Source organism: Electrona antarctica (genome assembly GCF_951216825.1).
Source record: "Electrona antarctica genome assembly, chromosome: 13".
Taxonomy (NCBI): domain Eukaryota; kingdom Metazoa; phylum Chordata; class Actinopteri; order Myctophiformes; family Myctophidae; genus Electrona; species Electrona antarctica.
Window position 1 is genome coordinate 25972983 of NC_136794.1, and position 18434 is coordinate 25991416.

General features: G+C 40.6%; 1 protein-coding gene across 1 annotated transcript; it reads left to right on the forward strand.

The window, feature by feature from the left end:
• The first annotated feature begins 1812 nt into the window (after nucleotides 1–1812).
• agr1 (anterior gradient 1) lies at nucleotides 1813–10851 on the forward strand. Its single transcript, XM_079518242.1, has 8 exons — nucleotides 1813–1919; nucleotides 2402–2521; nucleotides 3569–3632; nucleotides 4383–4435; nucleotides 5364–5440; nucleotides 5610–5673; nucleotides 8498–8581; nucleotides 10683–10851. Exons 2-8 carry the CDS (start codon nucleotides 2413–2415, stop codon nucleotides 10730–10732), a joined length of 501 nt encoding a protein of 166 aa, XP_079374368.1. The 5' UTR covers nucleotides 1813–1919; nucleotides 2402–2412; the 3' UTR covers nucleotides 10733–10851.
• Nucleotides 10852–18434: the final 7583 nt, after the last annotated feature.

Here is an 18434-nt window from a genome sequence, read left to right on the forward strand (position 1 = left end):
TGTGTGTGTGTGTGTGTGTGTGTGTGTGTGTGTGTGTGTGATTGGCCGGATTTGAACGACCTCTGCATCCAAGCCGGTGTGTCCCTGGAGTGGGCGCGGCCTGACTCTGATACTGTGGAGGTCTCTGAGGACATAATAACTGACCCTCTCACCTCTGTTAGAGCAACAGTGACCTACAGCGGACACCAGGGACGAAATGTTCTTATAATCGTCGTGGGGGCACGCCACTCACCCCCCCGACCCCCCCACCAAACTCAACCTTTCCCTCTGGTTTCCCTCCACCCATGCACCATTGCTTGCATCACACCACAGGGCTTGTTACAGAAACCATGTCACACATTCTGAATGGCTGTTATGCCTATAAAGGGCTTTACATAGCACGCCACGACAGAATAGTTGATCTCATAACAAAGGACATATCTAAACATTTTGCACTGTCTGTGAGAATGTACAAACATTCCTGTGTCAAACCTTCCATGTTTCAACTCTGTACTGAAAATACTGAATTTTTTGCACATCTCTCTGCTAACACACCAGATGTTGTTGTGGTCAATGAAGAGAACAGATCAGTTTTCATTCTTGAAATGGCCTGCACCTTTGATTCTAGTTTAGAGGAAGCCTTTATGACCAAAGTCATTAAGTACCAGCCGCTCCTCCAGACCATCACTGAACTAGGCTATAGGTGCAATCTACTTGTGTTTATCTTCGGCAGCCTAGGACACGTACACAGTTTGGTTGTAAGAGGCTTCCAACAACTTGGGATGCCAAAAAAAGCCGGAAGCCGCCACATATGGCGAAGACGCTGTTACTTGTACCCCTGAAGGGTGTGTGGGTATTTTTCCGGGATTTGCTGATTGCACTCTGTACAGCACCTTGTACATATTTGTGTCTTTGTATCTCTTATGTGGACATAAATAAATTATTAAAATGTGTGTGTGTGTGTGTGTGTGTGTGTGTGTGTGTGTGTGTGTGTGTGTGTGTGTGTGTGTGTGTGTGTGTGTGTGTGTGTGTGTGTGTGTGTGTGTGTGTGTGTGTGTGTGTGTGTGTGTGTGTGTCAGTGTGAGAAGAATTCTTCATTAATCACATCCAGTTTGGTGAGTTCAACTGCTTATAAAAAGCTCTGGCCGCAAGCCAAAACAGAAGGTATTTGGAAAGTGCAGACACTTCCTGTTTCCTGCAGGTACAAGGTAACGAGTAGAACTCATTTTTTGATGAATTGAACAAGGTGGACCGGACCGGCCTCTTGTAAACAAGTGTAATGCTTTATTGGGTCGTCCACTCACAGTTAACATTCTTTATATTGAGCTAAATATTCCTTAGTTTGGGGTCCGCAGCTCAAATGCAGAATAAATAATGGGCCTTGATATGAAAAAGGTTGAAAACCACTGTAGACCTATATCATAAATGCTATATAATTCACTATAGGAATGTCTATGGCGTATATGACTTTGATTGATTGATTGATTGATTGATTGATTATTTTGGAAGGGGGCCACTTAAAATGCCTTTCTTGTGCCTATTCCTTTGTAGGCCTTCAGTAAAGCACTTGAAATTGCTTTTGTGTATATAAATAAACTTGCCTTGCCTTGAAAGAACCAGTAAAGTGGGTTTGCAACAGATATCTCATTCCTCTTTCATTTTGCGTGTGTGTGTGTGTGTGTGTGTGTGTGTGTGTGTGTGTGTGTGTGTGTGTGTGTGTGTGTGTGTGTGTGTGTGTGTGTGTGTGTGTGTGTGCGTGCGTGCGTGCGTGCGTGCGTGCGTGCGTGCGTGCGTGCGTGCGTGCGTGTGTCAGTGTGAGAATAATTCTTCAATGCTATACCAGTTTGGTGAGTTCAACTGCTTATAAAAAGCTCTGGCCAAGGCAAAACAGAGGGTATTTGGAAAGTGCAGACACTTCCTGTTTCCTGCAGTTAAACAAGGTAAGACATAACACATATAATCATTAGAGACACAAATTACTTTTATAGTTTAAAACTAGTTGTTTTCTGATGCCTAATAGAAAAAGATGGTTGTCAATGAATATTTCACGTATAATTTGGGAGGCTTTCAAACCACTTAACAACTTAGTCAACCATATCACATTTTCGCATTATACTACTTAGAGATTGCATTGTTATAATACTAATAATGCAGTAACATTGTAGGGTGATAATTGAAATGATCAATATTTGTAGAATAATCTTGCTATTTTTTACATCATATGATGACATTTCATCGTATAAAATAGACAAACGAAACAACTAAAGCTACAACTGTATCTTGGACTAACAATATATCAGACGCTCTTATCCAGATTGTCTAGTTTTTATAAATTGCCACACCTGTTGGACAAATAGCACGATTAGTGAAGGAAAGAAGATAATTTAATAATAGCTCACTGCAATGACATTCTCTTTTGAAGGACTGAAAACTATGCTTCACTGGACTGGGCTGGCATTAATGTTGGTGACCGCACTGACCTGTGGTGAACCTGTTGGTGCACAGAAAGCAGCTGAGAAAAGAAACTCAGCACTGTCTAGAGGTGGGTCATATTCTGACACATCCCATGAACATGGTTGTTTCATTATTACGAGAATCTTTCGCAAATGTGAGTTATTTTACTGTACAGTATGTCTTTCACTGTCCCCCTACTAGTACAGCGGATTACCAAAAAATTGTGCACTTTTTCAAAAAAGCATGAAACTTTTACCATAGTTAGATGATACCATGAGGTGTATTTTCAGATGTGGAGTCAAGTCAGATTTGACCCCTGAGGCCCGGTAGAGCATAATATGTGACCAATACCCATAACATCCTATATAAGGCAAAAAAGTCCAAATTTCATCATTCTTTAAGTAGCATGTGACATATGAAACTAGGGTGATTTCATGATGCTGAATCCATTCCAAGCATTAGTTTTGCAAAAAAAACACTCATTGGGCTAAAAACGGCCAATGCCGTCATCACAAATTGATGATGCCAGCACATTTGGGCAAGTGGGCATGGCCGTTTTAAGCCCAATGAGTGTTTTTTTGCAAAACTAATGCTTGGAATGGATTCAGAATCATGCAAACACCCTAGTTTCATATGTCACATGCTACTTAAAGAATGATGAAATTTGGACCTTTTTGCCTTATATAGGATGTTATGGGTATTGGTCACATATTATGCTCTACCGGGCCTCAGGGGTCAAATCTGACTTGACTCCACATCTGAAAATACACCTCATGATATCATCTAACTATGGTAGAAGTTTCATGCTTTTTTGAAAAAGTGCACAATACCTCTTGTATTGGGGTATAAGCCGCTGTACTATACACTGTACACACTACACAGTATGTGACAGTCAGTGGACACCCTGTTGACCTTGTACCATGTCATTACATACAGTAGCACTACTCCCTTGGGGTATCTGTCTGCCTGTAAATGTGCTATGATGCTATGACTGAGTCCTTGCCATTTATTTCCACTTCATGGTTAAAGTGACTCTTACAGTAACAACATACAGGGGATTGTCTTTGTGCGCCTGACGAGTGACCCTTGTTTCATAACCATTGCACCTTGTATTCACCATTGCACTTGCTCATAGGATGGGGAGATGGCATCTCCTGGACACAGACTTATGAGGACGGCCTGACGAAGATTAAAAAGATGTACGTTTCTTTGCATGTTTTTCTTTATTACCATTTTATTTAGTTATTTTAAATGTGACAAAATAAATGGGTGGTTCTATACCAAGGAACAAGGAACAAGGAAATAAGGGAGGGGGAAAATAATGACTGCTATGAGGAAGATGTGCTTAGTGTGCAACATCCTTGTCATTAACTCATTCTCAAGGCTAAAGGCTAATGGATTAAATGTAATGTGAGTATACAGTAAGTAATCTGATTACAGACGTAGTTTAGGGGTTAGAGAGGCCGTCTGCTAATCAGAAGGTCACAAGTTCACCTCCCGACTGTGATCGAATATCCCTGATAAACATTCAACCCCTAGCAGAACAAAATGACAGAATGAAAAATTCAGTTTCAGCTTCAAAGATAGGTAACTGCAATACATTAAAGTATGAAAGAAGAAAAAAGGTATTATAGTTACCATAAATGTACTCCATCCATATAAGTGATCATTTATACTGGTTCATGTATATAAATTATAAATAATATAAAATTGCTGTGAATGAATAGGCCAGTGTCCACTTGGGTACGCTGGCAGAAAATAAATCGATTACTGTCTCGTAAGGTAACAAAATGACTTGCATCAATCAATCGTCTGGCAGAAGAGATAGAGAAGAGTTTGACTGTTTCTTATGGAGTTAGGCGAGGCTGCCTTCACAGTTCACACCCACCACTGTGCCTATTCTTTGTGGAATGTGTTCAGTTCTTTCTCTGTGGTTGTGTTTCCCACAGTAAGAAGCCCCTGATGGTCATCCATCACCTGCAAGACTGCCCGCACAGTCAAGGTATACCAGTAAGCTTTTATATTTGTAACCACGTGAACCCATCGTGTCCTTATTTGGGGAGGAGTGAAGACATTTCGTGTAGAGGGAAAAGAGTGAACCAACTTGATATCAACCAAGTATAGAGAGTCAATATGTGGAGTAATCTTTAAAATCTGCTGTTCATCATGTGCCTTCCCCCATATCAGGTCTTGTAGTGAGTCAGTATGTGAAATAAGCTTTTCTTCAGCAATAACAACATGATAGATTCTTGACTGTACAATCAGCAATAAATAATAGCAGAGATGTGAGTGATGGCAGGTGTTATAATACTTGATATAAGACTTACTGTAGGCCTACATTGAAAAGTGATGCCAGGTGGTGTTACATGCTTGAAATGATCATTATACAAGGCAGGATTTGTGAATACAATCGGTGCATTCCATAATACCGGTTAGGCAAGCCAGTCATAGTTCAGTTCACTGCCTGACAGATTTCCCGTCCCACTTCACTTTTACCATTGATTAAGCTTTGATTCCTGGAAATGCACGGCATCTTTCAGTTTTTGCTTGTGTCCTTTATATAAAAATAATACCATCGCCCGTGCTCATGTGTCACTGCTTCACACTGAGTACAATTTATGAAAAGGATTTGTGTTCAGCACAGTATTTGATAATGCAACAACCTCAGTGGACCTTTCTGGTCTCTAGAGGGAGCACCAGACTATAGAATGTAGGTCCCACCTGCCTCACCTAACCTGTTTCTAGGTTTGCACCTGCTCTCTACAACTATTGATGGGAGTTCAGAGAACAACTTTAGCACAACTATAATTTAGGAATACAAGATGTGGAAAATAACTGAACTTGTGAAACATACACACTCGTTTTTCAATTATCAAGGTGGCATACGTTTCAGATCCTGTTATGAAACTAAAACAAAACAATTTTCACAGCACTGAAGAAGTTGTTCCTTGCTGATGCGGATATTCAGAAAATGGCCAAAGAAGACTTCGTCATGATCAACCTAGTGGTAAAAACACTCATATAGAAATAAACCTTTAGCTTAGACGGCAGATGCATACACTGTCTGTCACTTTGTATATACAGTATTGCATAGGTATGTGTTGGCCTCCTGTTATGTACAGTAAATTGGGATACGGCTATTCTATTTATGTTATGAGTCATTCTGTGTCTTACAGGAGGAGACCCCAGACCAGAATTTGTATCCTGATGGCACCTATGTTCCCAGAATCCTCTTTGTTGGTACGCATTTTCGTCCATCAATCGATCTTTAGCCTTATTGTACAATAATATGTAAATTGTAATTCGGAACAGAAATGTAGCTATAAAATACAGAGGGATATACCAGATGAGTGGGCTCACTGCATCAGGATATTTTAGCTATGGGAAAGTAGGTTATTCTTAAAATGACTTTCAAATTCATGTCTATAAATGTGTAAGATCAAACAATCCATAAAGAAAAGGAATGTTTAAGGTTATTCAAGGTCTCCTTCAAGGAAATATTCTAACTTGCCTGAGTCATAAAAAACGTTTTTCTATTATTTGTATTCTTTCTTTCTTTCTTTCTTTCTTTCTTTCCTTCTTTCTTTCTTTCAGGAGGAAAGGATAATAGATGAAATAGTCACAGTTCATAAAAGAAGGCAGATAGTCTCATTAATACTTTAATCCTTATTCCTTAATGATAGTGCAGCAAATGGTAGGGAATAGTTTTGTCTAAAAAAATGGGTTTTAAAGTACTACTGCTTAATTCCCAAAATGTGTAGACTGCAAACTTACTAAATCATTCCAATGCACTCCGTCTTTGATGAACTACTTTCGCTCTTCATCATCCGTCGAAGTACTAGTACGGCAGCCGGACTAGTACTATTTATTACATGGCTTGGTTGAATGCTTGATTCTGATTGGTCAATCGCTTAATTCAGCGGTGAGTTATCTCATGATAATGACCGCTCCGCTGTATAATGACCGCTGCCTAATCAAACCCTCTGAGCACCACCAGCTGCGCGGCTGCGCCCGCTTGATTTACTGCCGTTTCCAACATAACAGCCATGTAAACACACACACTACTGACACACAATGTAATTTACAGCTAAACATTGCTCTTAAAAATGTTTTTGAAAACATTTGAGCGAGAAATAGACGAAGCAGCTGGACCCGAAAATGGATTCTATTTGATCAACTCACTTCCTTGTTTTCCGACAGTGCTTCAGCCCTGCAGCTGGGCAGACGCAGCCAGCGCGAAGTTATGGAATACTTTTTTTGTTGTGTTTTGGATCAATGGATTAATTTATGTTAGTTAGCCATGTAATAAGCGGGATAATATCTGGCTAGGTGGTCATTGTCGGGATATAATTCACCTTCAGGGAGTGTAACCACCTCGGCTTCGCCTCGGTGGTTAAACTCCCTGTCGGTGAATTATCTCCCGACAATGACCACCTAGCCAGATATTATCCCTTACATAGTCTATATACATATGAATCCACTTACTGACCGGCTGTCAACATTGAGCAATTTGTTTTATAGGGGTTTATATGTGACCATACCATTAACATCCTACAAAGGCAAAACATTCACATTTTCATCATGCTTTAAGTAGCATGTGACATGTCAAACTATAGGGGGTTTTCATGATTCTGAATGACTGAATCCAATCCATTCACAAATGTGATGATGTCAGCACATTTTGGGCAAGTGGCGGCCGTTTTTCGTGCAAAACGAATGCTTGGAATGGATTCAGAATCATGAACCCCCCCCTCAGTTTGACATGTCACATGCTACATAAAGCATAATGAAAATTTGAAAATCTTGCCTTATATAGGATGTTAATGGTATGGTCACATAATATGTGACCATTTTGACAGTGGGGACAGGGGGATATATTATATCCCCCTGTCCCCACTGTCAGAATTGCTCAATACCGACAGCCGGTCAACAAGTGGATTCATGCATATAGTATATAGTATATATAGTATATAAAGTAGACAATATTTTAAGCCAATAAAAAAACTATATACCAAATTCCCCACTTTGAACAAAAGAAACCTGTTGGCTGCCGGACTATACAGTATGAAGTAGTTAACAAGACCAGAACCTTACCAGAAGTGAGTGTGAGTGTCATCTGTCTACCTTCTCTTCTCATTCTCACTCTCTCACTCATGCCCAATCTCCATCTGCCTAACCCGGCTGTGCCTCTCACTCTGTCTCTCCATCATGGTTGCCAAGCCGCCTCTCTTTATTTCAATCTCAATTTACGGGGATTACTGTTATGCGCCGATATTGAATTGTCCAAAAAAGATCTACTGTACAGTACCAGTTAGGTGCATAAGCCAAACAAAAGACAAAGAAGACAAAAGGAATGCTTGCACACAACATAACAAAGGGAATGTCCACAGATGTTTGGCTGATGGAAAAGTGCTACCAAAAAGCGTGTACAGTGCAGTGGGATCGGGTACATCTGGTCCCACTGTACACCCTTTTTGGCAGAACTATTTAAATTCAGTCTCACTATATCATTACAGAATATTATTTGACATCTGCCAAACCCCTTTGTTATGTGTGCAACCATTCCCTTTGTCTTCTTGATTGATTGAAATTCTTTAATGGAAATGAATAACGCCTTGAGATGAATCATTTCATTTTCAAGGGGGTCGACAGATTACAAAATGCATACATTTTTCAAACATTTAGACACAAATTTCACAGACAGTTGGCAAACAACATCAACAAAACAAAACAGAACAAAACATACAACAACAACACTTACAACTGCAAAAACAGCAAAACACAGAGTACTTAAATGTACATTGGTCAATAGATACGTACTGTATGTATAGTGATGATTTTGTCAAAGCATGAACAGGTAGTCTCAAGGTAAGAGGACAATGCAATTTTAAACAACCTAAAAGACGTTATTGCCCGAATATAAACTGTTAAATAGTTCCAGTCAGAGGGAGCTTTAAACCTAAAGGATTTATTTTTGGAAAAACAATAATTGATTTAAAAAATAAATGTTCTCGTTCTTCCCATGGTTATTCTCTCCCTCTGTCCTAACCCAAACCTGCTTCAGATCCATCCTGGACCGTGCGGGCAGACATCACAGGGAAGTACAGCAATCACCTCTACACCTATGAGCCCAGTGACATCAATCTCTGTAAGTGGAGCGAATTGGACAATTCTTTTGTGTCTGAAAAAGTGCATTCGTAGATAAATATGCACTCACTGCGAACACCTACTGTATACCCTTCCCTGTCAGACCTGACTGCTTATATTGTAAAACTTACAGTGTAACTTATGAATAAGTTACACTGTAACTTATTCATTTGGCCTCATTCTCTTCTTTGCTCACAACTTTTGTAGAGTTGGATAACTTTTTGGGGGGTCTGAGGGGAGGTAAGGTCTCATATCCACAGTAAGGGGTTTTAAGACGGCTGCAATTTCTCTCTGCAACATTCTGCTTAACTAATGCTCTGTCGTAGTGGGCATGCAGATCTCCGCGCTCGCAACACTTTGCATCTGTGCTGTGGGGTTGCAGATCGGTTGTTTTCACAAAGTATTACGAAGTACACATTAGCAAAAGAATTAAAGTGGATGCCACGCTTCAAAACTAACTGTGTAGTCGTGTAAATAACTTCTACTGGAACAAAATTAATCAAAGCCCATTCTAGCTTGTTGCTTAGCAGAAATGTACATCCAAAAATATATTTTAAAGATATTTTATTTAAAATAATATCGTGGCAGCTGATCCTGTTCTCTTTCATGGGACGGAATTACAGACTGCAAATCTTTGATCTGTACTAGGCTTCAGACTAGGAAAGGTCTCAGGTGGAATAGAGGGTGGGTGCCTGGGCGGGAGATTCAGAGAAAACACTGAACAGTGAGGGTTAAGCTGGGGTGCAACTGAGGTGACTCGTTAAAAATGACAAAAATGATGTGTTGTTTTCAACAAACACAAAACCCTCGCCTTCACACATTATGTTGTGATTAACACAGGCTGCATTGGAAAGTAACCAAATATATGTCATGTATGTTGTCTTGGAAAATACACATAATGAGATCGATCCATTCCAAGAATGTGTCTATTGAAGTTGGCAAAACATGGTGGGAGTATGTGGCCATGCATGAGTGAGAGACTGAGAAACCCTCTAATATATGGACAGAATGAATCTAAGCCATTCCAAGGATTGATTTCAAAAGCCTCTTTTCTGGGGGGTGGAGGGAGCATTAATACATATTTCAAGGATTACATTTGGGTTCATTCCATGATTAAAGCATCCCCTTTTGATCCAAACAGATTTAAATTTGTGGTATACTGTATGTTTAAAAGAAGGAGCACATTAGCACTATTTGAAATAATAATAAATAAATATAGTCATAACAGTTTAGATGGTAAATGTACATTTTAGATTGACTATGTACAGTATATATTTCTTTCTTGACCAGTATTCATCAGTTCACTCCAAAACTGACTGTGATCTGTGATCCTTGATCCTTAATAAAAAATTATAAACAGGAGTGTTACATCCTACACCTGGGAGACAAAGCTATTTTTGCCATAATAATAATAATGTAATAATATAACCTGAGGTGGCTACCACCTCGTGGCTACCACCCAAAGACAAAAAGTTAATGTTTGCTTTGGTCATTAAAATTGAAGATTTCTAGAAGAAAATCAGAAGAATAAATAAGACAACCAAGTTGTTCATTTATAATGACTCTGGTATTTGGGGTGGGGATGATATCACAGAAGAATTAGCATCAGGAAGACAATTTCTCAAAATGACAATACTATTTGACTCCCTTGGATTTACTGTCAAATAAAATTCAGTGAATTCAGTGACAGGAAAAACAACATCTGTGTAGTCTATGAATGATACAGTATGTATGAGCTATAGAGGATATCCACATGACATCATCATACATCACCATACTGTACGTGGAAGTTATGCAGAACACCTACCGTATGTGGCAAAAAAACTACTTTCTGGACTTGACAGCCCATACTGTACATCCAAATAGAAAAGTCCTATCTGATTGCATTAAACAACGTTACTCACTTTGCCACTCGATTTGCCACTCACTTTATGCATGTGCATACCCTCTATTCAATAGAGGGTATGCAAATAAGTTGCAATAGAGTCTATTGCAACTTATTTCTTTACAGTTTACATTGTATTCGTATAACCATTTTGTTTCCTTTGTCCAAAAGTATATGGAGGAATTGCATTCTAATACATGACTTACTATTTCAACAGTGGTCGAGAACATGAGGAAAGCCAAGTTACTCCTGCACACTGAACTCTAAATGGGCTGTACTGTGACCTTTCTTCTCTGAAGATCAGTCCTTTAATGTTTACAAAGTATCCACAAGGACCACAATGAATGTGGAAATGGTCAAATAAAATGCACTCAAAACAACAAAAAGTCTGTGAATTCCTCCTCATACACTGAAAACCATACATGTTAATTTTAACTCAGTATAGGGATTTGACTGCGTAGAAGTTTTGAAAAATGTGTATTGAATGTTTTGTTTTACATACTGCTTAACCTGAAACATGAATATATATATATATATATATATATATATATATATATATATATATATATATTATGTTTTATAGAGGGACAGACAGTAGGCTGACAGGAAATGGGGGAGAGAGATGGGGGAGTGACATGCAGTAAAGGCCGTCGGGATCGGGACTCGAACCCTGGCACATTGCCAGACTCGGACTACCGGCCAAGGTGCCTGGACCGCTGAGCCACGGAATATGAATACATTTTAGTGAGTCTGAATGAAGCATTCGATTCAGACTGTAAGTAATCGACAGCAACAGTTATATAGTCTGACACTGATACTGCTGAACTGTTCAAGGTAAAGTCACAGCATGGATGTTTGCTCAGAAAACAAAACAAAAGATCTAGTGCATTGCTGCAACTGAAAACCCAATTTTGAAGAGTTATGGGGTTTTATATTCCTCCTTGAGGTTCTTCACAGCTCTCTGTGTGAAGGGCTTCCATTGAACTCGGTATACTATGCACAATGGAAACAGTGAAAATGTGTCTCTGCTACTGAAGTGAATACCTCATCAGTTTGCAGTTGCAGTCAATCCAAACACTGTCAGGAATAAAGATTGCATGTGTCGAAGACACTGAATGTGCCGGCTCCGCTGTCTACCATGTTCTGAAGGGAAGGGGAGACCTTTGTTAATCCCACAGGGAAACGTCATTTTCAGCGTGTTGTTCAGGGACATGACATGGTTGGGCTGGGGAACCAGAGACCTTCTGATTACCAGACTCTATCAACTCAGCCAGCGTTGGGTTATGGTTCTATATTCCAGTAATCATCTCGCCATGACTTTTTGTTAAACCAAAAATAAATGTTCAATTCAGGATACCAATTTTATTTAGCCAGGAGAGCTTCAGTTGTATGTCGTTCCAGTTCCAATATTTATTTAGTTTCATCACTTCCAAAGTTGCAATTTCACTTTATCTTGTATCCTGTACGAGTTCTCTCTCCTGACCGGATAAAATTAGTATTCTGACCTGAAAATACAGTATCTGTTTAGTGTTTACTAACTAAATTGCTAGAGATATGGCCTGGGGAGATCATTGTTACTAAGCAAACACTCTAGTAATGAATCAGAATATAGAGCTACAGTTTTTAACTTTGTATTTTCTTTACATACAAAAGTGTACATGAAATGTAAATGGAGTTCTTTGGGGAATACATACATACATCTATCCTCGTTTTAAAACCAAAACATGTAAGATTGTACGGTACCTCTCTAACAACAACAAAACACACATTTCACAATTGAGGCCTAGGCAGAATGAAATGCATGCCTTGCCATAGTTATCCACTTTGTGGAATCTTTTTTTTTTTTTATATAGAAAATATACTGGCAAGGGGCATCCGGTGGGGTAAAGTACCTGCCCAGCACATGAACACTTGGAGTACGTGGAGAAAGCCAGATTTTAGCAGGGTAGGCCTACTCCAATTAACACGTTTGTGTTCACAGGTGGGAAGAGTTGGGAAGGCTTTCTCCACGATCCCTACAAGTTGGAGCTCAGCTGGATAACATGTTCCACATGCATTACACCCTCCTGTCCTGGTGAACGCATAACACTCTCATTGTCAGTGGTGGAAAGTAACTAAGTACATTTACTTAAGTACAATTTTGGGGTATTTGTACTTTACTGGAGTATTTCTAATTTCCAATACTTTTTGCGACTCCCTTTCCGATTCTGATCACGTGATCGGATGGGGACAACCATAGTCAACCCCCCCAAGACCAACAGTAAGGGTTGGCAGTATGGGGAATTAGTAGCATAAAGATTACAAAAATAAGAAGATAAAAAAGACAACTGATTAAGAAATCTGCTGGCATGATTAAGTAATTATTATTAAGTTTCCTGTAGACATTGCAATACTACAGTGACCACTTATGTGAGGAAAAGTGTACTTGATTTATTGATAGATTGTTCTTTACTTCCGAAGAAGCCCAGCCCATATGGATTTACAGGACACCTTTACTTACAGTAAAGTTTACATACACAATGACAAAAAAACGGACATGACAGTATGTAAACTCAAATTAATACTAAACTAACTAAAACACCACATTACATGGCAGATTACATACTTATAATTATACAATATAAAATAAAATACACCATAAAATAAAATACACCATTGGGCCTGTAACAGGAGACCAGACATGGACCTACTTGAAGAGCTGAGATCCTCTTCTACTCCAGGCTCTAGAAACAAACTGTGCCGTCTTAAATACTTCATGATTAAATAACCAAACAAAAACAAAATGTCAGGACAATAATACAAGTGTCCTAAAAATGTACCCCTTGATGTAACTCACTGGGAGAAAACAATACTGCCAATTAAAAATTTCAGCTGAGGGAAAAGGGGCCTTTCTGAACAAACCAAGTACACTTCACTTTTTCCTGATCAATGAAAAAGTATTTAATAATTCACTCCTCTTCCCCTTTTCACTGTTCTCATGAAGGCAGCTGATGTTATATTCTGCCTTTTTTTTGCCTTACATTCTTCAGTGTTTCCCAACACGCCTTATTTTCTGATGAAATACATTTTATGGACTCTCTCCCTTGGGCTCATAATAGATGTGTTTTATGCTCAAACTTTCCTATAGCAGACAATTCCCCAGCTGTCTCATTGCAGTGTTGTTTTAGTGGTCTATGAAAGAGATTGTACTTATGATCCATTCCAGAGCTCCCCCCGTCTTCAGAAAATGTCATATTGCCTCAGGAATATGAAGGATCTCTATAGTTTCATCAGTGTCAAAACGTAAGAATTATTTTGTGGATATGAAAGAAGAAAGTACTTTAAATGCTGAGAATAACTTAAATGACCTCCCTACATTGGCAACATTATCATTTATTACACGGCTTGGTTGAATGCTTGATTCTGATTGGCCAATCACTGAATTCAGCGGGGTGTTATGTAAGGGATAATATCTGGCTAGGTGGTCATTGTCGGGAGATAATTCACCGACAGGGAGTTTAACCACCGAGGCGAAGCCGAGGTGGTTACACTCCCTGAAGGTGAATTATATCCCGACAATGACCACCTAGCCAGATATTATCCCGCTTATTACATGGCTAACTAACATAAATGAATACATTGACCCAAAACACAACAAAAAAAGTATTCCATAAATTCGCGCTGGCTGCGTCTGCCCAGCTGCAGGGCTGCAGCACTGTCAGAAAACAAGGAAGTGAGTTGATCAAATAGAATCCATTTTCGGGTCCTGCTTCGTCTATTTCTCGCTCAAATGTTTTCAAAAACATTTTTAAGAGCAATGTTTAGCTGTAAATTACATTGTGTGTCACTAGTGTGTGTGTTTAGATGGCTGTTATGTTGGAAACGGCAGTAAATCAAGCGGGGCGCAGCTGGTGGTGCTCAGAGGGTTTGATTAGGCAGCGGTCATTATACAGCGGAGCGGTCATTATCATGAGATAACTCACCGCTGAATTAAGCGATTGACCAATCAGAATCAAGCATTCAACCAAGCCATGTAATAATTCTTGATAATGACCGCTCCGCTCTATAACAGACCGATGGCTAATCAACGCCAGCTTTGATCAAAGCCTGCCTCAGAGCACTCTGCTCATATCAATCCGCACTTCCGCATCAGCGCCGTAAAAGCCAAGGGGCCAGTGAGGCTATTCAATGTTGAAGCGCTGGGCCCTAGTGGTAGGAGGAGGGACTACAGGCGGACCCGTGTATTCATGACCGGGAAACCCCGTGCAGCTGGGCTTTAACATTGAGCGCTCGGTTGCACTTCCGCATTTGACCACCAAAATTTGGTGGTCAAATGCGGAAGTAGACGTTCTGAGACGGTACTTCTGGCAGTCTTCCGGGTGCTTCAAAACGCCACTGAGCAACTTCCACTGACATGAATAGCTGGGGGGGCGGAGCTTTGTGCCAGTTCAGTCTCTATCCTTTATATACTCTATGTGCCAGCCCGGTACGACTTTTAAAAGGAGCTACTTTCTTGAGAGGAATTCCCGCGGACATATTTTGTATGCTAAATAGCCTAAATAAAACCCATGTTAATATAGCCCTTTTGTGTCAACTGTCTATTAATTATGTAAGAAGCTGTGTAATAAGTGGGATAATGTCTGGCTAGCTGGTCATTGTTGGGATATAATTCACCTTCAGGGTTAATCACCAGTGAATTATCTCCCAACAATGACCAGCTAGCCAGACATTATCCCTTACTTATTGTAGGACTGTAAATGGCAAGCACAATTGAAAAGTACGCCAAAAGGTCTCCACCAAGCTGGCTTGCCTATCCAAGGTCAGCAAACTGGAATGAAATGTGATTGCACAAAATGTATTTTGATTACGACTTATAGGTTCAAGAGTTATAGGCAAAACGTTAAGTGGGCTGTATACCACCATGAGGCTGCTTACATACATTTCAGCTGGAGGTTCTTCCTTGGCCTACAGGTAGTTGTGAGCAACGTTTAATACAAAAAAAAAAGATTATATATATTGTGTGTGCATGCACACCTGTGCGTGCGCACGTGAGACAAGACCTGACTGCTCTGCCAATCTGGCAAATATGCGTCCGTCAGCTGCAGGGGGCGGCCTCGTCCACCACCTCGTCGTGCCCGTCCATATAGTCCATCTCATGGGAAGAAGATGCTGCCCTCAACCTCCTTGTCCTCCTCCACCGCATCGTACTCAAGCTGACAACACAATGAAGAGAAGGAGTTATAAAGGGCCAACACAGACCAGCAAACATATCCGCTTAACCAGTAGGCTACCATGTTTATAGTTGTTGGTCATTCTTGTGTATATTTGATATACTAGTAGCCATTCCTGGGGGTTAACACTAAAGTGTGAAAAGAACTTGCCCACACATGCATGCACATAGAATGCAGAAATGATCAGGGCCGTGCGAACAGCACTGAGGGGGAAAGTGCCCAAACCCCAGAAAAATAGTTTTTTTTTTTTTTTTTGTGGGGGTTCCTCAGGCCATTTCACACCAGAAATGTAGTAGGCCTACATTGGATGTAGGCAACAATAACTTGGCCGATGTCATTGGACAGTAAAATAAGCAATACGTTCAGATTCATTACCATAAACATTACAGTATAAGAATGATGGCCACGGATGTTGGGCAGGACATCCTTGGAGAGGGGCACTTTGAGGCAAAAGGGCAGGTGCCTAGGCACCAAAGCCCCCTCCCCACGTGCCTGGAAATCAGTGCATATACTCTACATGTATACACGCACTCACACACACACACGCACGCACGCACACACACGCACGCACGCACGCACGCACGCACGCACGCACGCACGCACGCACGCACGCACGCACGCACGCACACACACACACACACACACACACACACACACACACACACACACACACACACACACACACACACACACACACACACACACACACACACACACACACACACACACATTGATGTAATGAGACAATCATTTTGTCCCCTATGTAAATCAAAAAGGTCAAAATGCTAAATGCTAATTTCTGTACTCGCTTCCCTTTTAAATTCTTCCGTCAGGTTCAAGGAGGCCTCACCAGGCTCAATTTATATGATGATGCTGTCATTTACGGAAATGCTGTGTCGCAAATAAAGTACATTTACTCAAGTAGGCTACTGTACTGTAGTTAAAACAATTTCGATACTATTTTTTACACCACTATAATTATTTGAGAGCTTATAAGACTTTAATACTGGTGCATCTGGCTTTGTCGGGCATCTATGCATGCAAACACAATTGGCCCGTTTTCTGGGGAGGGAAGCCGGGCGGGAGGGTGATAATTGTCACTGCACGTACTCCTACCTGTCAGCGGGGAGTGTCGGCCGTGAGGAGTAGGGTGAAGGCACTACTTATGTCCTCCCACTCCCGGTGGGGGCTCCTCACTGGCAGGTGAGTCAGTAGGATACAACAGCAGTGACAAACACAGAAATGTGTGAGGGGAGGAATCAATTGGCATAATGATTAATGACTGACTAATTGTCAGTCCATTATTGGGGAGGGAAATACAGATAATTAATATTAAACATACATAACTGATAAATCAGCCCTGCCTTTACCAGCTGCAACCTTAAAGTGACAAACCCATTAATTACTAATACCAGTAAGATGTCCTGGGTGACGGCAGACTGCTGGGCGAGCGCTGGCGCTTTGACATGGGGGGTCAGATCAAGGTGCAGGTTTTTATAGCAAATGCGACCTACCGTCGCAACAATCCAATAAATAGGCATTCTGCACGAGTGCTTTTACGCTTGGTACGGCAAGTATATTTTGATGCCATACTTTTGTACTTCCTCCACCACTGTCAAAAAAGAACTTATTGGCAAGTGACACCATTGCGCACTGATGGAGGGCCTGAGTTCACAGATAAGACAAATGAAATATCTTTCTGCTCTACAGTATCTATCACCCTTCTCACACAGACACCGAGTCTTACCTCAAAGTCACTAACAATCGTCTGTCTGTCTGTCTGTCTGTCTGTCTGTCTGTCTGTCTGTCTGTCTGTCTGTCTGTCTGTCTGTCAGTCTGTCAGTCAGTCTGTCAGTCAGTCACACCCACACCTCAGGTTGGATTGGGCTGTTATGATCCAGGGAAGGTCATGGTCAACTTTTTGAAATAATTTATAAATAAAATAAAATAATAAATATTTTTTTGTTTTGTGTTTGTCATCACACCAAAACCCCCCAAGATAGGGTTGGCATCTTTAAATTCAGTATTTAACTATGTTTCCCTTTAGGTTCATTTGAGCTCCTCTATAAAGTAGAGTTCCATTTCTTTCTTTCATTGTGAAGTGGAATGGTGTAAGATTTTGCCCCTGAATGGATGCTGCTGACATTTTGTCTTCTCTTCCTTAAATACTGTTCCGTCTGAAGAATCTATTCACACTCGCTTCTTTGCCTTGGCCTCGGCGATGGCAGGTGCGACACCGCCGATCACACAATGAAGTGCACACTCGCGTGCATACATGCTCATAGACACACGCAAGGTCAGGCGGGTACCCTAGCCAATGAATAACAGGAGGCTAGCGATGGCCAAGGCGGAGACTGGTCTTGCCATGTGATTCGCCACATACATCAACTCTGCTGAGCAGAAAATTGAAATGGAAATGTGGGGCCTTGAAAGAGTACGGCTCCCATTTACCCCTGGAGCACATCTAATGATTTGTCATTTCTCTCAGGGGCACTAGCTTGTGCCCCCGGCCCTCACACACTCACATCACTACACAGTAAAATCCTCAGTGTTAATTTAACACAGAGAGTGTGCCAAATGGAATCCTATGGAGCTGAATCAAGGGACCATTTGGTAGTTAGCCTACCCATCCTTCCTCTACTTCTTTCAAGACCATTGATCATTTTTCTGAGGAATGAGGGAAAGGAATTCTCATTTCACAAACCTTTGCCCCTTCATCAGCCATGTAATTAAAACGCGAAAATATTTCCTATAGTTTC

Excerpts from the sequence above, each read along its gene's own strand:
- agr1 (XM_079518242.1), top strand. The coding sequence starts at position 2,413 with ATGCTTCACTGGACTGGGCTGGCATTAATGTTGGTGACCGCACTGACC. Across the intron at positions 4,436-5,363 it reads AGACTGCCCGCACAGTCAAG|CACTGAAGAAGTTGTTCCTT; the intron begins GTATACCAGTAA and ends CAATTTTCACAG. Across the intron at positions 5,674-8,497 it reads TCCCAGAATCCTCTTTGTTG|ATCCATCCTGGACCGTGCGG; the intron begins GTACGCATTTTC and ends AACCTGCTTCAG.